The 20,302-nt window shown below is 49.8% G+C and overlaps 1 protein-coding gene across 1 annotated transcript; it reads right to left on the bottom strand.

The window, feature by feature from the left end:
• Positions 1 to 337: 337 nt before the first annotated feature.
• LOC128137959 (uncharacterized) lies at positions 338 to 10,077 on the bottom strand. Its single transcript, XM_052779218.1, is given in 8 exon segments — positions 338 to 382; positions 384 to 546; positions 718 to 862; positions 1,263 to 1,335; positions 4,515 to 4,572; positions 6,950 to 7,056; positions 9,043 to 9,074; positions 10,020 to 10,077. Coding segments are annotated over 8 exon segments (681 nt in total).
• Between the last annotated feature and the right edge of the window lie 10,225 nt (positions 10,078 to 20,302).

Here is a 20,302-nt window from a genome sequence, read left to right as displayed (position 1 = left end):
GAAAAAGTAGAGGAAACATAAAGAACAACCTGTGCCGTAACGGTCTAGTCTCAATAGTTAAGGGGACTGGCATACATTATGATTAACAAGGCGTTTTATTCCTTCCAGAACTAACCCACCTATCAAACAGTTCCTGCCGACGTTCAACACGTGCTGTGCAGTGAACAGACCACTCTTGCGGCACACAGCTTCGACAGCTTCAGAGCGCTCCTTTAGTCAGCAATGCCCAGCAACTGTTGGCGGGGCTCCTTTCATTTCGGTTTGAAATGGTGTCTTTGGGACACCAAAGTTACAAAGGCCACAGTTGCTGAGCGGCCAAATAAAGGCCATACTTGCCTTAAGGGGACTGAAGGTCCCTCCCAGGAAGGCCTCGCGAGAGAAGGGGGAGTGTGTAAAAGTCCTTTAGAAACTGGGCTGGAGATGGCACTCCTCAGCTGATAAAAGCCACAGCCTATGAGGGCTGTGACTGAGGTCAGCAACCCTCCCCTCAGGAGTTTTTTCCCCAAAGACAGCTCAGAAGAGGACCATTTCCCGGGAATGTTGCACCTTACCACAAGACAAAAGGACACCCCTGAATGCTCCTTTGCCTTGGCAGACTTTGGTTTAACCACAGAAAAGAGGTACCCATTCTTCAAGAGAATCACCTGAACTGCCAGAATCAGGCACAGGCTCGGACAGAGCCAGGACTGCACCTGCTCGTAGCTGCAGTAGTCGTACCTTCTCCAGAACCTGGAGAGACCTCTTCCTTCTGACTCCACGTTTCCTTTGTTCACCATTTGGTCCAGCTGCTGCAGTAGCTGCACCGCACCCTCAGCCTGACCGGTTCCTGTTCTTTGTTCGAGGTTAGATCCCACAGGTGCCCCTGTAAGAAACAGCAGCAAGAACAAAAACACAAGCTCGCTCTCTCCACACTCCCTGCAGACCCAACGGCAGACCCTGAAACCGAGAGGTGGGTCCAGGCTCTGACTGACCTCACGCCTGGGAGCTTTCAAAGCAATCACGGTGCAGACTGGTTTGGAGGTAGGCTCCCATCTCACAGCCCAGCTCTGAAAGAGCTACGGAGCCTGGCTCTATGGGTGGGAATTGCTTACAGCCAAAATCATTGCTGACCTACTGCTCTTCGGTGGTTCTAATTCCTAGTCTCACATGCCGGAAAATACCAAACACCACTTTTAAAGGAAAACTAATACCAATGCCATCCTTGCAGCTTTTGATTTTGTATGACCGATTCGAATGAAACAAGCCAGGAATTCCTTACTTACACAAACTCACTCGGTTACAGCCCACAGTAAGGGATGCTGGACTAAACTCACGCTCATCTTCTCTGGAGGAATTCTGAAAGGAAAAGGAACCCAAGAACTTTCACACCATGTAAAATTCTGTTCTACAGGAGATCTTTGTTTCTTCGCTTGCTTGCTTCAAGAACTAAAAGGCAAGGTCTACTCTCTTGTTCTGCGACTTTATTTTCTTTCCTGCTACTATGAGGACTTTCTTCACCAATATCTTTCTACCCCTCCCTCCTCAGGACATTCCCAGGCCTAACATAAAGCTGGAATTCATGGACTAGACTTTAATAGAGCAGATAGAGAGTGAAAGAGGAACAGCAGCTATGGCACAGACAGAGATTTTAAAAAACATCGACAGAGGTGCTGTGGGGAATAACAGCCGCTGGACAATACAGGCCCCTAGACATCAGCCCTGCTAAGACACACTCATAGGAAGCAGAGTAACAGGGCAGGACAAAAGTGAAAAGTGCCAGAAGCAAGAGGTGAGCCAGGAATACCCATTCGCAAGGCTATCAGCAATACAAAGGACCACAAACAACAAAACCACTATGTAAGCTTCTTCAGGAGAAAGTAAAACAACTTTGTCACCGAGAGAAGAGAAGAGAAGAATAGATCCCTCCCTGATGGTGCTTCTCTTGCACTAAGCTCAGGTTCATGTGAAATTCCAAACTTCAGACGGCCAGAGATCTTTGCAGTTTAGTCTCAGAGCATTAACTAAGGTAGCAAAATTATCTGCAGTGACAGGCTGAGCGTCTGCCCGTTCTTTCTTCCTTGGACTTCTACTGGTGCTCCTGGTAAGCAGAAAGATGCACAGGCTCAACTCCAATCATCCTGACCGGACAGCCTCCTGTCAAAATTGCAGGCCTGGAAGGCATTTGGGTGAGAGCTGAAAATGCAATCTATTCAACAGTCATGCAACTGCGGCACTTCCATGCTCCTCCTTCTGAATCGACTGCCGATGCTGTAAAGTCAGTCCTACGTGTACTGAGCAGACAGATTTCCTTCATGTTTTAACGAGACCCTTCCCTTTTCGAGATGCACTCTAAAACACCAGCTGGATTTGGATCCAAAGTCATACACTGCTCATAAACTGAACAAGAGCCCTGGAGGAATGACCAGAAGAATCCTGAGAAAGTACAGGCACTACTGAGATGGTTTTTTCTAAACCTGATCTTTCTTCTCATCCTGAATACCAGAAGAAAACAAATGGAAAGCAAACCAAATGGAAGGCATGTCACAGAAGCACCTGGCTCTGATCTCCTAAAAAAGCACACGAGGGAGAGGTCATCTGCTCAGGATTCCATGCGGTGCTCCTGACATCTGGTCTGGTATTCATAAAGACACCAGTTTGTGTCTGGAGCTCCCTCCCAGCGTAACAGTGCCCTGACTAGTGCAAATTGCAGGTACGAGTCACGGTGGCACAAGCATCTCTTCTGGAGAAGGTTCTTCTCACCTCAACTGGTATATACCAAGCTGATGATTCACTCATCCTAGTTCCAGTTTACCTGGAAAGAGCTCAGGACATGTCCTCCCACATCAGTTAACACAATAGGAGGTTACGGTGACGTCTGCCACCTACCACATCATTTCTCAGGGTCCAACATGCTAACCTGGAGCTCCAGCTTCCGAGGACCCTAATGGTTGGGAAATTCAGCCACTGTACAAGGAGCGGAGGCATTCTGGGGACAGCGATTATAGCAAAGCGGGGAATAAAAAAAAGCATCTTTCAGAGGATGACCTTATCCCACCAACAGAGTGTTTGGAGCACCTGAGGAAAGAAGCCAGAAAGGGCATGTGTAGAGAGACCTGTCACTAATCCTGCAAAGGTGAGCCGAGGGGAATAAAAAGGGATACAGACTTTAGAGACAAATCAGCCTGCTTGTTTTAGAGAAGTTCTTCTGTACTGGAGGCTCCTGAGGAGTTACCAGGCAGTCTCCTTCCTATCTTGAAAATCCAAGAAACCTGCCAAAAACCCCTCTTCTGAAAGAAAGTTTTGGGCTTACAACAAGGTGAGGGCTGTTTCAATACAGGATTTTACCTGTGCAGGCTGAAGGTAACCATGCAACTAGCAGCACCTGAAACTGCAGACCACTGTATATGCAGGGGATCCCTGCAGAGCAATTATGCTGAGATTGGCCCTTTGAAACCAGTCCTACAGCAGCAAGCAGGCAGTATGCCCTGGCCAGCAGGCAGCAAGCCCACAGATGATATTTGCGTAAAGGCTCAGCCAGTTGTGGAGAGGTCCAAAAGGTTTCTGAAATGGGGGCAGCACGTCATCACGCAGAAACACGCAGAAATCTGGGCATCTGATGCAACTGTTCACCTCCCAGGGAATGGTGGGAGAAGCAGCTGTTCCTTTTATACCACCAGGCAACTTCCTTTCTCGACAACCCCAAGAGGAATAAGTTTGCCTCCTCGGAAAACACTCTCTCCAAAGAGCTGGAGAGGGAAGGCGGCCAGGAAGGCAATAGCATGGCAGGGGTTTGAACTAAATGCAGAACGGCTATCAGGATCCAGAAAAGGGATGAAATGCACTGGGAGGATGGGCAACAGCCAGGAGGAGGAGAACAGGGGGGTGAGGGAAGACCCTCCTACCTAAAGGGTGTGCCTAACAGCAGCTCTGTCAGAGCAGCCTTTTAGCTTGTGGGCTAAAAGAAAAAGACTCTCGCCCTCCTGACAAGGTCTCTGGAGAACAGTGGGTTTAGAAAGCAACTGCCAATCCCTCTGGAACAATCCTGTCGTAAATCTGCCTTCTGATGACATAGCAAGAAAAGGCATGACACCGTTTCAAGAAGAGGGAGATGCCTGCAAAGCCATCTGCACAGAGAAAGGACACTGGTGAGGAGTGGCAAGTACTCGCACTGAAGCCAGTGTCAAGGTGTCAGCACCCACTCTTGGCCCTTCATGGAGTTCTGCACAAGGGAGCATGTGAGGTAAAAGAGGACTGGAGTCTCTTGAAGACAAGGCAGGGCAACCTTCAGGTTCAGCTCCGAGAGGCTAAGCTCACCCCTAGAGTTTGTAGCTTCACAGTCAGAAAAGCCTGTGTTGGCTCCCGGTCAAACTCATCCCGTGGATAAGTTTGATGAGCAGGAATCACAAATGCCTCCATGCAGGTGATGCAGGTGAAAAGGGAAAAAAAGTTACCTGAAGGCATTTTTATGCTTGCCACTTTAAGAATCTAGGACTAAACAGATGCTATTGCCTCTTTCTGAATATTCTGTAGCTTACCGTTTCAAATCCATGCTTTGCTTTACTCATATGGCAAACACGCTCGGCTCCAGTTCGAAAAATAAGTCAAACAGGTAAGAACTGAGTTTACCAAAAGTCACAAAAAGGAAGCAATCTTGTAAATGGCTGCTCAAGTATTTCATTAGAAAGCAGGGGTTTAGCACCTCCCTCTAAGCCAACAAGATAGATACCCTTAATCTGTATTTGTACTCATGTTTCAAAGTCTCATTTAAAAAATGAAAATCGGCACTCACTCCAGTATTAGGCTTTCTGCTTTTCTAGTAAGCCCAACAAGCAGTTAAAGAGAAAAACAGCGTGACGTGACAGGGAAAGGGGGATGAGCAGCGAGGTGAGAAAGCTTGCAAATCCTACAAGATTACTAACACAAAGAGAAGGGCAGGTAGCAAAGAACCATAGAAAGATCTTACAAGACTCGGTCGTGGAGCAATAAAATGGCAGAGAAGTACAAAGTGATGCACGTGGGGAAAACCGGTCCTGGCTTCACACACAAAATAGTGCTCTTGGAGCTGATCAGCATCACCTGGAGATTCCGATAGCTCAACACTCAATAGCACTCCAAGAAAACCCAAATCCAAATGCCCCAGGAGGACTTACGAGCAAAAGAGCTTCCCAAAAAGAAAAAAAAGATCAAGAAGTGGTCTGACTACAGCAGGCAAACTCCTTCCCAGGGTGGGGGAATGCTCAGACTGAATGCTCAGCTCTTCAGTCTAACAGAGTAACCAGAAAAAAATGACAGAAGGCTTGAAGTTGATGCCTGACCGGTTTAATCTTGAAATCAAGAATACACTGTAGAATTATTAACTGTTTTAATCTTTTCTGGAATAGCATAACTGCTGGGGCAAGACACAGGACTAAGAGAGAACTGCCAGACTGGACCATGAAATAGCCCTTTCTGGCCTTGTATTTTATGCATCTACAACTCACGCCTTGGCTAAAAGAGATTAGAAAGCATTCTGGATCCTGGTCTCATTCTTCACTCATGTCCAGCAGTTTTATTGTGACTAGAAACTGATGGAGGGGGTGGGGTGGGGAATGAAAGGACTACATCTGTATGAGCAGGAAAAGAACTGGCTTCAGACTTCTCCCATTATAACCTCTGCATGAAATACATTTGGGAATTGGGTAGAATAGAAGGCAACAAGGGAGATGATTTGACATGGTCTGTACGTCGCCATGGAAGGGGAAAGGTGAGCATAAACACTTCCGACCACAACGCTGGATCTGGGACTCTCTGCCACATACTTGTGAATGTTAAGTACAGACACGAATCTTCTGTTTTTAAAAGCTACACTCCATGAAAGAAAGAAGCCTGCCAGACTATAACTAACAATGGGCCTGCCTCTGAAAGGTAATCAAGAACTAAGCTTGAAGTTAGCTACCACAAGCCAGCATTGCACCCTCGCACTGAAGGCGGCCAACAACACCCTGAGCTGCGTTAGGAAGAGTTTTGCCAGCAGCTCGAGGGAGGGAGGTGATCCTTCCCCTCTGCTCAGGGCTGCTGAGGCCAGTCTGTGTGCTCTGCCCACACTGGGCTCCCCAGGACGAGACTGGGACTCACTGGGGTGAGCCCAGCAAAGGGCCACAAAGATGATGAAGGGACTGGAGCACTCTTCATATGCGGAGAGGCTGGGACTCTTCAGCCTGGAGAAGGCTCAGGGGGCTCTTACCAATGTACACCTGATGGGAAGGAATGAAGAAGAGGGAGCCGGGCTCTCCTCAGCAGCGCCTTCTGGCAGGACAAGAGGCAAAGGGCACAAACTGCAAAACATGAAATTAAAGCTGAACACAAGAAAAAACTTTCTGACTGCAACTGTGGTCAAGCACTGCAATTGGTTGCCCACAGAAGTTGTGGCGTCTCCACCCTTGGAGTCCACTCAAAACCTGAGGGGACACGTCCTGGGCAACCTGCTCTGGGTGACCCTGCTTGAGCAGGAGGCGTTGGACTCGATGATATCAAAGGTCCCCAAAACCTCAATGGTTCTGTGAAAGCCACAGACAGAGATCTCTGCCTCAAGCCGAGAGGCAGCAGTCATCAGCCGACTCAGAGGAACAGGCTGGGAGGCAGCTAGAAAACTGTTCCCAGTTCCTCCCTTGTCATCCCTGCCTCAGCTGTGCAAGCCAGTGCACCGCTTTGTCGAGCTGCCCAGTTCTCATCCCGCTGTGATTCTGCAGGTAACGTTAACACAAAGGAGTTAGACGGGAAGAGCTCTAGTTAACGGCATGGGAACCTGAAAGCACAGGAGAACTTTTCTCCAAACATGGGCAATGCTGCTTAGATTCTGTCACCTATGGAAGAGAAGGAAGAAGACAAATGGGCCAAAGGGTTACACAGGAATGAAATACAAGGAAGGCGCAAGAGACATCAAAAACATTGATATGTGCCCTGGAAGGCTATTTTGTAGTCAACTGACCTGCCCATACCCGACTGTGGGCATGAGGCCTCCGCTCCGACTTCCACTCTTCTCCTCTTCACCATTTCTTCCACTGCAGCACTTCCTGACACTTCTTTTCTTCTCTTGACCTTCAAAACATTGCAAACGTGGTATTGATAAAATTTGATTTTGACTTTTTCTGGCAGGTTGACCCTGGCTGAATGCCAGGTGCCCACCAAAGCCGTTCTATCACTCCCCCCCACCCCTCAGCTGGACAGGGGAGAGAAAATATAACAAAAGGGCTCGTGGGTCGAGATAAGGACAGGAGAGATCATTCACCAATTACTGTCACGGGCAAAACAGACTCAGCTTGGAAAAATTAACTCAATTTATTACCAATCAACCAGAGTAGGGTAATGAGAAATAAAACCAAATCTCAAAACACCTTCCCTGCACCCCTCCCTTCTTCCCGGGCACAACTTCACTCCCGGATTCTCTACCTACCCCCCCAGCGGCGCAGGGGGACTTTGGAATGGGATTTACGGTCAGTTCATCACACGTTATTTCTGCCGCTTCATCCTCTTCAGGGGCAGGACTCATCACACTCTTCCCCTGCTCCAGCATGGGGTCCCTCCCACGGGAGACAGTCCTCCACGAACTTCTCCAATGTGGGTCCTTCCCACAGGCCGCAGTTCTTCACGAACTGCTCCAGCATGGGTCCCTTCCACAGCATGCAGTCCTTCAGGAGCACACTGCTCCAGCATGGGTCCCCCACAGGGTCACAAGTCCTGCCAGAAAACCTGCTCCATGGGCTCCTCTCTCCACAGATCCACAGGTCCTGCCAGGAGCCTGCTCCAGCACGGGGTTCCCATGGGGTCACAGCCTCCTTCAGGCACCCACCTGCTCCGGCGTGGGGTCCTCCATAGGCTGCAGGTGGATATCTGCTCCACCGTGGACCTCCATGGGCTGCAGGGGGACAGCCTGCCTCACCATGGTCTTCACCACGGGCTGCAGGGGAATCTCTGCTCCGGCGCCTGGAGCATCTCCTCCCCCTCCTTCTGCACTGACCTTGGTGTCTGCAGGGTTGTTTCTCTTACACGTTCTCACTCCTCTCTCCGGCTGCCATTTCTGTATGTCCCAGCAACTTTTTTTTCCTTCTTAAATATGTTATCACAGAGGTGCTACCACTGTCGCTGATTGGCTCGGCCTTGGCCGGCGGCGGGTCCGTCTTAGAGCCGGCTGGTATTGGCTCTGTCGGACATAGGGGAAGCTTCCAGCAGCTTCTCACAGAAGCCACCCCTGTAACTCCCCCCCCGCTGCTACCAAAACCTTGCCACACAAAGCCAATACACTTTTCTATTCTAGAACAAAAGTCAGACTTAATATACATCCGTATTTCGCAACATTGTCCAGGCTTATACAACAAAAAAACCAAAAAATGACTCAGGAATAAAAGATTAGCTGCCTTATTCAAACAGAAGGTAAGCACTGAGAGGCCATCCAGAGAATTATGCTCAACAGTTTTAAACAGGAACTACTGCTGCCCAGGACATCCTATTTGCTCCATTTTTAGAGGAGGGCCTAGGAACGTAATTAGCTGGAACGTAATGCTAGCAGAGAGAGCGGGATTTTCTCTGGGGGAATTTGGGCAGGACACCTTCACTAATTCACTCCATCTTCAGACACTTACCTGTATTGAAAACAAACCCACCCTGAGCTCTCACTAAACAACAACTTTCCAAAGAAGCTTAACTTTGTTGTTTTCGACACGTACAGCACTTAGGAAACTACTTAATTATTCAGCAATATTGACCTCATACAGACTCTCACAGTGAAGAAACCATTTGACACCTCAGCTCAGACTTGCCAAAAACACATTTAACTGAAGCCAGCACGGCTCTCGCGTCCTCAGGCAGGACTTCATTCAAAGTCCACTGGAATTGACAGGAAGGTTTCCCTCAACTTGGATGGTTCTAGGTGAGAATTCACTCCCACCTTACACTGCCTGCCTGACACCCTGAAACAGGACAACTATAGCATTGCCTAGATATATATTCTGCTTCTCCAGACTACTTGGAATATCACTTTTTAAAAAAAAAAACAACACACAAAACAAAACCACACACGCAACTTACAAGCTCATCACTGCCCTTGTTTACTTCTTTACCTGTAACAGAGGTATTATAAAATCTGGTGAATATTTGGTGACTGGACTTTCTTTAACCAACTTTAAAGTACAGTTTTGCATTGTACCTCACTTCCTGAGAACAAGATAAACGACTTAGAAACAATGCTGGACTTCCATATGATATCTTGAAACTGAAGAACTGCAAATACAGCTCTTTCAGAATTCCTGGCTGTGAATAACACATGCCAGGGGGATGGGGACAATTGCTTTGGACTACTTGTCCATTTGATAAAGGAGATCTGAATATCTACTAAGCGCTCACAAGAAAGACCAGCAGCAGCTTCTCCCAGGGACCAATAATCAGAACAGGAAACAGTAAGAAAAAACACTCAGTTTTCACAACAGAGGAGGTTCAATGCAGAGTCCCACAGAGGTCGCAGCTGGGGCCTGAGGCTGGTCAGGGAATTCACAGAAAAACTGGAAAATGAGACACTAGGGAGGAGACAACAGTTGCTAATTATACAAAAGACATTAGTACCATTATTACTATCATTATTTAGAAAAACAAATGCGTTCTTTCTTTAGGAAAATAGAAACAAAGAGTGTGAAGTTCAATGTCAACAAATGTAGTCAAGCACAAGGAAGAAAAACCTGTGTTCCATATATATATGTACTGGCTCCAGCCTAGCTACTGACATTCAAGAATGAAGGTTGGGAGGCACTGGGCATTGCTTCATAAAAATACTAGCTGAAGAGTCAGCAGTGGGTGAAAAGGCAAAGAGAAATTCTAGACATTTTCAAAAAGCAATACAGGACAAAAGAGAACACATTGCTATGCTCTATTTCAAATCCATGGTACAGCCATACTGCACGCAGTTTTGCTCCCTCTAATTCAAAGACACAGTGGAGGAAGGGAAAGGGAAAAGCAAGACATAGATCGTAGAAGTTTCCAGACATTATCCAAACATACCCATAGTGACTTACCACAAGATACGTCTTGCTGAAAAGAGCTGAGTTCTAGATACATAGTGCAACGTCCCATGGACCTGCTTCATCTCCTACCTCTAACTCCTTGACAGCTCTTTCAGTGGTGTCGAGATCCGGAGCGCTGTGAAACAAACAGAGAGAGTTAGTCCCACCCCAACCAAAAAGCAACAGAGCTACATTCCTTGTAAGAGTTTAAACAACAACAAAACATCATTCCCATTGCACAGAGAAAATACTTAGCAGGCAAATGATTTCCCAGTTTATTGTTCTTAAAAAACATCCATTCTTCCACAACGACTGTTCCTTTGCAATTTTCTGCCCTTTTGTATTTTGTGCGTCTGAGGATACAAAGGATGAGAGATCAGATCTTTTCAGTCGATCCTCAGTAACCTTTAGGATTGGGGTTTTTGACAAGGTGCCCTCAAACCAGCACCTCTCTCTTCCAGTCTATTGCAATGCCATTCTGCTCAAGGGACTAAAAGAAAGAACCGGCAGGACGTGTCTCTTAATCCCCTCCACAGTGCAAACCTGCAGAGGAACGGGCCTTCACGGCATTGGAGCTAGGCCTTGTGATGCTGGGAGCTCTGTACTGCCTGCATCAAACTGTGTTCCCAACTAGTAACTACACCTTTTGTAAGCCAGCTTCTCAAAAGTTGTTTGCTGCTAGGTATCGGCCAACAATAAAATGCACAGGGAGAGAGAACGTCTCAAAGAAAAGCTGAACCCATGAAGAAGTAAACAAATGTCGCACAAATGTCACTTGGAAATAAGGAAATACGGTGGAGTGTAAGGAATTATGGCATGCAAGTATTCTCTGGTATATGGTCTGGCAGGCAGCCATTCTCATATCCTCCACATTCAGGGGCCCCAGCCAGAACTCGGTCAGAGATGAGAACTTTCCTTCCTCTTCAGAAAGGCCCTCTCCTTGCTTAACATGGAACAAGTTAATGAAAGGAATTACACAGCGTGCCACAGCAGAAGGACAGATATCACCCACCCAAGACTTACGCTGTGGTCATGAAGTCTTCATGAATCAGCAGGGACACAAAAGTACGATTCAGGAAGGGACGCTGAAGCGGCCATGAGGAGAAGAGGGTGGAAAGAATGGAAGAAAGCAAGGGGCGATGACAGGCTGCCAAACTCAAACAAATGCAGTGCTCTCTCTACCATCAGGAGATCAAACACCTGCAGGCTGTTCAGAAATGTACGCACACTACTGGCAGTGCCGACCAAAGGGATTACACTGAGGGAAAGAGCTTGGTCACAGACAACAGCAACATTTCAAGCATCTTCTGAACACCACATGACACCACAAGACAGACAACACACCTTCCTCTCCAAAGTCAACACAGAGAACAAAACAAGGAGGAAGGTTAATCCTCCTGGATTTGACACTATTCCAGCAGAATGCTAATAAGCAAAGCTAAAGAAACAACTGCGTTTCAATTCATCCCAAAATAAAGTCATGCGGCAGAATTTCAAAGACTCAGCCTACTTCTCCAAAGGAAAAAGGAGACTAGTGTGGCACGAGATTTAATGCAGCTTCAGGTCTGGAGACAGCCTAATTGGCGTGGTGTTCCTAGCACAGCCTCTGCAATTCTTCTGCAGCTAACAACAGTCACTTCCAGAGTAAACCCAGGCCTTGGCAGTGCCTGTGCACATCTCATTGCAAAAGCAAATTCACTCACACTCCTAAAACCACTCTCTAGGCAGAGGCTTGAGTCGTTGCCTGTGGCATTTTAGCCCTGCTGCAACCTCACTGGCATGAAAACAGGGGTTTCGGGATGCCACGACGCTGTTCTGTTTCTCTGACGCAGGGATACTTCCTGGCTCAAAAAGATCTCAGTCCTAGTTTCTGCATGGGTGCCACCACCTGAAAAGAGACTTAACCTCAACAGTTTAGAACACTTTCCAAAAGCCTCTGAGGGCATCAACCTTGAACTGCAGTCTGATGACGATCACAGCCTTGAACGATGTACACAGGGAGCCAGATTATGCTGAGCCACTGCTTTGGGGGTTTTTATTAATACTTACGAATACTATCATTATTAATTTTTTATCAGAGGCTAAGGCAGCAACAACTCATAAAGTTTCAGACCAAGTTTGAGCCCTACAGAACACTCCTTCAGCAGGACCCAATCTATAAGCAACTCCTTAAATATACAACCCTTAAACCTAAGCAGCCCCAGCTCCTTTTTCAGAGCAGCTCAAACTTCTGGAATTCTTACAGATCGCAGCCTCTGGGATTCCAAGTCCCCTCTCAAACTAAAAGCTCCAGAGCTCCTCCAGTGAGCTGGTCAAGGTTTTGCCCACTCACAAAAGCACTTGCCCATCATCTCTGTCTGCCTGACTAGCAGACACAAGCAGACTCCTCCAGGGCAATACCCTTAGGGAAAGTCTCCGTTTCACTTCTAAAGGACCATCCTCTTCACTTCTTTTACATCTTCCCCAGCTGACCAGACTGCTCAGCACCCTGTGTTTTAGTTACTTTGCTGGCTGCTAACTCAAACTTCCCATTTGAGGCTTACCACACAACTGGTACCTCCCACAACCCTCCTATTCACTGTCAAGGCCGTTTTCCTTTCTCTGCCTTGCATGCCAGCAGTACCACAGACTAAACCACTCTCCCTTCACTCTCATTTCTCAGGCTTGCCGCTACAGTGCCTTCTAGAAACTGAGAACAGCAGTGTCCTAGTTTCAGCTGGGATAGAGTGAACTGTCTTCCTAGCAGCTGCTAGGTGCTATGGTTTGAGTTCAGTATGTGAAGAATGTTGATAACACTGATGTTTTCAGTTGTTACTCAGTCGTGTTTAGACTCAAGTCAAGGATTTTTCAGCTTCTCATGCCCAGCCAGCGAGAAAGCTGGAGAGGCACAAGAAGTTGGCACAGGACACAGCCAGGGCACCTGACCCAAACTGGCCAACGGGGTATTCCATACCATGGGACGTCCCATCCAGTAGAGGAACTGGGGAGTGGGGGCGGGGAATCGCTGCTTGGGGACTAGCTGGGTGTCGATCGGCGGGTGGTGAGCAATTGCACTGCGCATCATTTGTACATTCCAATCCTTTTATTATTGCTGTTGTCATTTTATTAGTGTTATCATTATCATTATTAGTTTCTTCCTTTCTGTTCTATTAAACCGTTCTTATCGCAACCCAGGAGTTTTATTTCTTTTCCCGATTTTCTCCCCCATCCCACTGGGTGGGGGGGGAGTGAGTGAGCGGCTGCGTGCTGCTTAGTTGCTGGCTGGGGTTAAACCACGACAAGCAGTTAACCTAAAAGTCCTGCTCAGCCCCTCTGCCTGCAGCAGAGCCACGCTCTTGTTTCAAAACAACAGGACAGGTTTGTCACAAACACATCTGAAAGAGGAGTGGCAGCGCAAGGGGAACCTTGAGAGAGAAAAAATCCCAAGAGCACAACAAACAACTACTGCCAGGGAGAGTTTCCAAAGACACTTTCCACATCCACACTTGAGAGCCAGATTGCCAGGCCAGCGAAAGGCACATTGCTAACAGCAGACAGCCCAAGAAATAAGTACATACTTTGAGTACAGAGCGCCACGGCTGTGCTGGTTTTGACTGGGAGAGTTAATTTTCCCCACAGTAGCTTGCACGGGGCTACGTTTTGGATTTGTGCTGAAAGCAGTGCTTACACAGCATCAAGGCCTTTTCTGCTCCTCACACCGCCCCACCAGGGAGTCGGCTGGGGGTGCACAAGAACCTGGGGGGGCACGAGGCTGGGACAGCTGACCCCAACTGACCCAAGGGATATTCCAGACCATAGGATGTCACGCTCAGCAATATAACTGGGGGAAGAAGAAGGAAGGGGGGACATGCCCAAGTAACTGTTAGGCGTGATGGAGCCCTGCTTTCCTGCAAATAAAACACCTGCCAGACAATGGGAAGCAGTGACTGAATTCCTGATTTTGCTTTGCTCGCGTGCACAGCTTTTGCTTGACTGATTAAACCGCCTTTATCCCAACCTGCGAGTTGATTCACCCTTCCGATTCTCTCCCTCCTCCCACTGCAGGGCAGTGAGCGAGCGGCCGTGCGGGGCTTAGCTGCCGGCTGGGCTTAAACCACTACAAAGGCTCTAGAGCTTCTCAGGTGAACGCTTTAAACAAAATTTCAAAATACCGCCAGTAAAACCAGCCTCTTTTCCCACTGAAGCACGAAATCCACCCACGGCAGTGAAACAGGAGCACTTTTTACAGCTCCCGTTACTCTCTCAGGCCGATGCTCAGCCTGTCCAAGGGCAGCAGCCACTTGGAAGGGACCGCTTTCACGCTCGGTGAAAGAAGGCAGGAAAAGAGCAGCCCCCACCGTCTGAATTCAGGGTCTCCTATGAACTCACTGCTACCTGCAGTCACCAAACTGCAGGCTGTAGCTTCAACGTGCTCACCTGCCAGATTTTAAGTGCGTACACAAGCCTGCCTGCAGGAAGAAACCCGGTTTCAGGCAACCGACAGGGACCTGCTTTCGAGGACGTCCTCCTTTCTCCCAGCCCGGGGAAGGAAGCAGGAGAGCCAACGGGACGGGACTGCTCTGGAAATGCCGCTGCCGACCTCCCTGAAGCCTGACAGGCCTCTTGCCCCGGGGGCTGCCAAGAACGCCCGGGCAGGACTGTGTCGCAGCCCGCCACCGACGCCGGGCTGTGAGGGACACCCCCGGCGGCTGCGGCTCCCTGCGGGGACAGCCGGCAGAAACTCCTTTCTCTCCACAGCCGCACGTCTCCGCGGTGCCCGCCGGCCTCCGCCGGACAGCCACCAGCGGCAGGCAGTCCCCTGCTGCCCCCGCAGCCCCGGGGGCGGCAGGGAGGGGCCGGGGCTGGCCGGGCCTGCGGGGGGAAGGCCGGGACCCGGCGCCCCGGCCTGCCGCGAGGGGAGATGCCGCCACCGCCGCCGCCGCCGCCTCAGCCCCGCTGCCGGCCTGCGAGGCCCCCGGGCAGCCCCGGCGCTGGCGACCGCCGGGCAGCCCACCGCTCCACGCACGGGGAGGAGCCCCCGCCACGGCCACCGGCCCCGCCGCGCCCGCCGCCCGCCCTTGCCTCAGGCGGGGCCGGGCCGCGGCTGCGGCCGGAGCGGAGCCGAGGGGAGCCGAGGGGAGCCGAGCCCAAACGAGATGACCCGAACCGAGCCGAGCGGAGCCGAGGGGAGCCGAAACGACATGAGCCGAGGGGAGCCGAGCCCAAACGAGACGAGCCGAACCGAGCCGAGCGGAGCCGAGGGGAGGCGAGCCCAGCCGAAACGAGCGGAGCCGAACGGAGCCGAGCCGAGCCCAGCCGAAGGGAGCCGAGCCGAGCCGAGATGAGCCGAGCCCGGCCCGGGCGCCCCCTCCCTCTGCTCCAGCTCCCCGCGCTGCTCTGCACTGGCTGCTGCTGCTGCTGCTGTGCTGCAGAGGCAGCTGCATTTTGGGGCTTGGAGCGCTTTGGGTTCCAGCGTGAGCCCGAAGCATCAGAGGAGTTGGCCTGTACCTCGTGGCAGGTCTTGCAGCTGCTTTCAGGGGGGTCTGGGCTCTGCCCAGGCCTCTCGAGTCAACGTTAACTCTGGTGCCTAATGACAGTATGCTGGCAGTGGCCCTGGTAGCTCAGCCCTTTCTCTCCCAAATTGTGATGAGGTCAGCAGGTTTGCCTTTTCTTGGTCTAGGCACCCTTCACGCAAAGATTCCCAGAGATTTTTTCATCCCTCCCCTACACACACAGTGGGATACCTGGAGGGCCACAGAAATGCAACAGCAGCAGCGTTAGGCTCTTCTGGGGTTTGGGGGAGGAAACGCCCTCATAGATAGCTGTCGGGAGCCTGTCTGGCAGCCACCTTTTACTTCTCAGACACACACAACCGACAAGCTCCGATGGTCAGTGACCTAGCCGAGCGATGATCAAAACAGAAGGCACTTTTTCTCCCACGAAAGCCTAACAGCGACGTTTGTAAGAAAAACAATGTCCCCGTTCGTTCTCTTGTGCCCAACACAACAACGGATTTTGGTGTAAAAGAAGAGGCTCCTAAGGAACTAAATAAAAACCTAAACACAGAACGTGGGGGGCAGGATAGTCAGCACTTCCCTTTGCCCTGTAAAGTACATCCTTTCCATTAAAATGAGGAGTTCCTCTTTGTTGAACCAGGAGGCAGTCAGTGCTCACCGGCTTCTGACAGCAGCCCTGCCTGGGGAACCCGGCTCAGACAAGCACTTGCACCACTTTGGTGCTGCTCGGGAGCAGCTGGACTCCTCCTGCCTCTCAGGAAATGCCTGGATCAGAAATGAGCTCAGCCCTTCTACTCTGCCTGGGGAGCTGCCCGCTGGAAACTGGAGCGGCATTTTTCCAGGAGGAATCCTCTTTTCTGATTGCTTTTCCTCGCAGCTCGCGTACCTGGGCATCTAGGGTCGAGGTAGGTTTTCCATCCCACTTCCTCATCTCCTCTTCATGGTCACGCAGGTAAAACCACAGGGTACACCATGGCACGTACCTTCTATCTCCTCTCTCGTGAGCAGAGGAACGCTTACTCCTCATAGCTGCGACGCGGGCCCATACAGGCGGGGAGAAGGACATAGCCTCTTTGAATTGCTGGAACTCCCGGGACAGTTCCTCTACAGCCGAGACCCGGGCCCATCGGGAGGAAGAGAGACTTCCTTGGTATTGCCAGAGTTAACCAGCCACTTCATCCACTGTTTGTCCCTCGCCTTCTTTCCGGGACATCACTGCCAATGAGTTGGCATATGACGCTGGTGCACGTCGTAGAAACTTCCGCCACATGGGTTGTGTGCATTGCACTGCATCTGGATCTGTGGGTGACTGCTTGTTATCCGGATCATTATAAATCACCTCCAGCACGGCTAATTCCCTCAGGTACTGGATACCTTTCTCCGTGGTGGTCCACTTGCCCGGGTGACACGTAACGTCTTCCTTGAAGGGGTATTTTTCCTTCACGCCTGACGGAAGTCCCCTCCAGAGGCTGAGGGCTCGTGTCTTTTTCCCAATCGCCTTGTCAATGGCCCCTTCCCTAGACAGGGATCCCACCTGCTTGCCTTCCCTACCCTCTAATTCCAAGCAACACCACCACTAATTTCTTCAGAACTTAATTCCCCCTTTAAGGTGTTTAAAACTGAAAAGGTGGCTCCAGTGTCAACTAAAAATTCAATTTTCTGTTCTCCCAGGTTAGCTGTAACCAGACGTTCTGCTGGGAGACTCCCCTCTGGTCCCCGTCAGATACTTTCACTCAACTTTCCCAAGAAAGGGGGAACTTGCTGAGACTGTGCAGTCAAAATTGGGATCACTTGTGACCTCGTAGGTCTCAGGGGACATTCCTCTTTCCAGTGTCCTTCTTGTTTACAGTATGCACACTGATTCAGTCCCAGGGACTGCTTGAATCCCACTGGTGACCCCAATCCAGTTCTTCTCCCTCGTCCCGTTCTTCAACCACATCCCCTTCCTCGAGGAATAACTCCTCTGCCTCGTCCCATACCAGCTCCTACTTCCAGAGCAGCTACTAACCTTGCATTCATTTCACTCTGTAATTCATCTCTATTGCCATATGCCACCCAAGCAACTTCTAATAATTTTCCCCAATCTCGAGAATCTGCTCCTTGTAATTTTCTGTAATTTCCTTCTGAGATCATCAGAGGATTGTCCTATAAATAAAGGAGCCAATTGAGCTTTTCCTTCTTCAGACTCAGGATCCATACTAGTATATTTCCTAGCAGCATCTTTTAATCTGCTTAGAAATTCAGTGGGAGACTCTACATTAATTGCTATAGAGGCAGCAGTAATTCTTGTAACCTTGTACCTTTCAACAGCCTGTAAAAAGGGAATAAAATGTCCATATTTCAGTGCTAACTGCTATCATCTGCAGCCACAAACAGAAAGAAACAGCACATGCTAAAAATAAAAGAAGAAAAGTTAAATAATCCTGCAAAAGAAAATACCCTGTTCCTCATACCATGATCCAGGGATTTTGTAACTTAGTGAGAATCCACGGGACTGTTTCACATTTACAACCAGTACTTTTATATTTACAACTTTACGACTCAAAGGATCCATTTGAGTCGAAGGGCTGCTTTTGCGACCACTGACCCATTGAAGTTCTTGCTGGCTGTCCTTGAAGTCTTTATTCTTGTCCTTGTTCTTTGATCTTGAAGCTTAAGGCAGTTTCAATCACATGTGCTCAGTTTCAGCATTGTTCTCATCTAGCGTACAGGAACATCTAGTCATAAGAGCAAAGAACTGCAAAACTTATGAATAATTACTAGTTAATCACTTGACTACACTTTTGTCATTATCTCCCCAGTTACCCTTTTTCTATTGTTTCAACCATAATGTTAATGTATGATCATTTACCAAATCTCCCTTATACAGTCATCTAGCAGCAAACCAGTTTTCATAGTGTGATAATAGATAAGCGTTTGTTAATCAAATCTTGCTTATGTTAGTAGAAAAACCAGATGTCGGCCTTAAAACAGGAAGGAGGGAGTCTTGCATTAGCTACAGATAACTGGTAATGTAAACAATGTTTGTGCAAGCCTTGTGTTTATACAAAAGGTAATAAAACATGTATGTGTCAAGTGAGGGGCCCAGGGTGGTCACAGGAGGAAGACTTGGGGCCTGTAAAAGGTAATAAAACACGCATGTGTCAAGTGAGTGGCACAGGGCAGTCGCAGGAGGAAGACTTGGGGGCCTTCATCCCAGCAATCACCAGGAGGCAGAAAAAGACCCCCCTAGCAACAGATCGGCGCAGATGCGGAGTACACCAAGGAAGCCAGAAGGCAGAAAAAGACCCCCCTAGCAACAGATCGGCGCAGACGCGGAGTACACTAAGGAAGATACGTATACCGAAAATGACACATATACCGGAAATAGAGGACTATAAGAACTGTGGCTACGGGAAGGGGGGTTGCGAGCCGTTGGTGGAGCAGTGGCTCCCCGGCCGCCCAGCGCTGTTTTGCCTATTTACCGCTTGCTTAATAAATTACTTCTAATTATTCACCACAGTCGGCTCCTGGACCTTTGTCCAAACTTATAACAATAGAAGGTACAAAATATTAAAACCATAAAAGTTTGAAGAAACCACATGAAACGTATGGACATATGCTATCAAGTTCAGTTATACATATTCGATTTCCAAAGTTCTTCCCCCAAACTATTACTGGGAGTCGCTTATCTCGCGGTTTCTATTGGGTTAAAGTTTCCCCGCTTCGAATTAAAGGTACAGTGTTCTTTTGTTCTACAGCGCATGCTCAAGGGGGGGGTGGGGGGGTGAGTACGTCTTTTGGTGTGGGATTGAGTCGGTGGTCTGATCTCCCGCTGCCGCCTTTACCTTTCCTCCAGTTGTCGAAGATTTTGGCTGACTTCATGCCTATTAGCAATTTTTCAACTTTTCTGCGCCTCCTGGGGTAGGATGTTCCCTTCTTATCATTATCAGTCTTTTCGTTCTCCTTCAGGGGCCCAGTCGTTAGCAAGGCACGCCTTGTATATACAAAGGATATCTTATTTCACAAGACCTCTGGGGTCTTCTTAAGGAAATCACTCCTTAAGTACCTCGCTTCTCAAGTACATCTTTTCTCAAGTACGCCGTTACTACTTTGGAATCCAGTGAGATTAATGCTTGCTGCACCTCTGTCGAGAGAAGCCCCTTGACTGAAATACCCCCATTTCAGTCCTTGGCTGCTCTTCTTGGGTCTGCTAACTCACTGTTTCGGGTTTGTGTGGCGGGGTTTGTGTGTTGCGGGGGAGGGTCCGCAGGGCCGGCTCCTGGGAGAAGCTGCTCGAAGCTCCCCCGGCTGGGAGCCGGACCCGCCGCTGGCCCAGGCCGAGCCCCTCCGCGACGGCGGTAGCGCCTGTGGGAGAACAGCTTTCAGAAGGGGAACGCCCAGTGAGTCGGGGGAGTGGGCTGTGAGAGGAACCCCTCTGCGGGTACCGAGGTCAGGGAAGGAGGAGGAGCGGGGGAGGACGCGGTGAGGCGGCAGGCTGTCCCCCCCAGCCCATGGAGGGGAGCGGGGGAGCGGAGGGCGCCCAAGATGGCCGCGCCTCCGTGGCTGAGGCAGTCTGTGACTGAAGGACTGCGCCCTGTCTGTGGAAGGGACCCGCGCTGGAGCAGTGGGTGAAGGGCTGCCTCCCGCGGGAAGGACCCACGCTGGAGCAGTGGGTGAAGGGCTGCCTCCCGCGGGAGGGACGGACCCCACGGCGGAGCAGGGGCCGAGCGCGGAGTCCTCCTCCCCCTGAGGAGGAAGGAGCGGCAGAGACCAGGGGTGAGGAACCGACCCCAGCCCCCGTCCCCTGCTCCCCTGGGG

This window comes from Harpia harpyja (assembly GCF_026419915.1).
Source record: "Harpia harpyja isolate bHarHar1 chromosome 23 unlocalized genomic scaffold, bHarHar1 primary haplotype SUPER_23_unloc_8, whole genome shotgun sequence".
NCBI lineage: Eukaryota > Metazoa > Chordata > Aves > Accipitriformes > Accipitridae > Harpia > Harpia harpyja.
The sequence above is the reverse complement of the archived record's forward strand: the minus strand, read 5'-3'. Positions and strand labels throughout refer to the sequence as shown.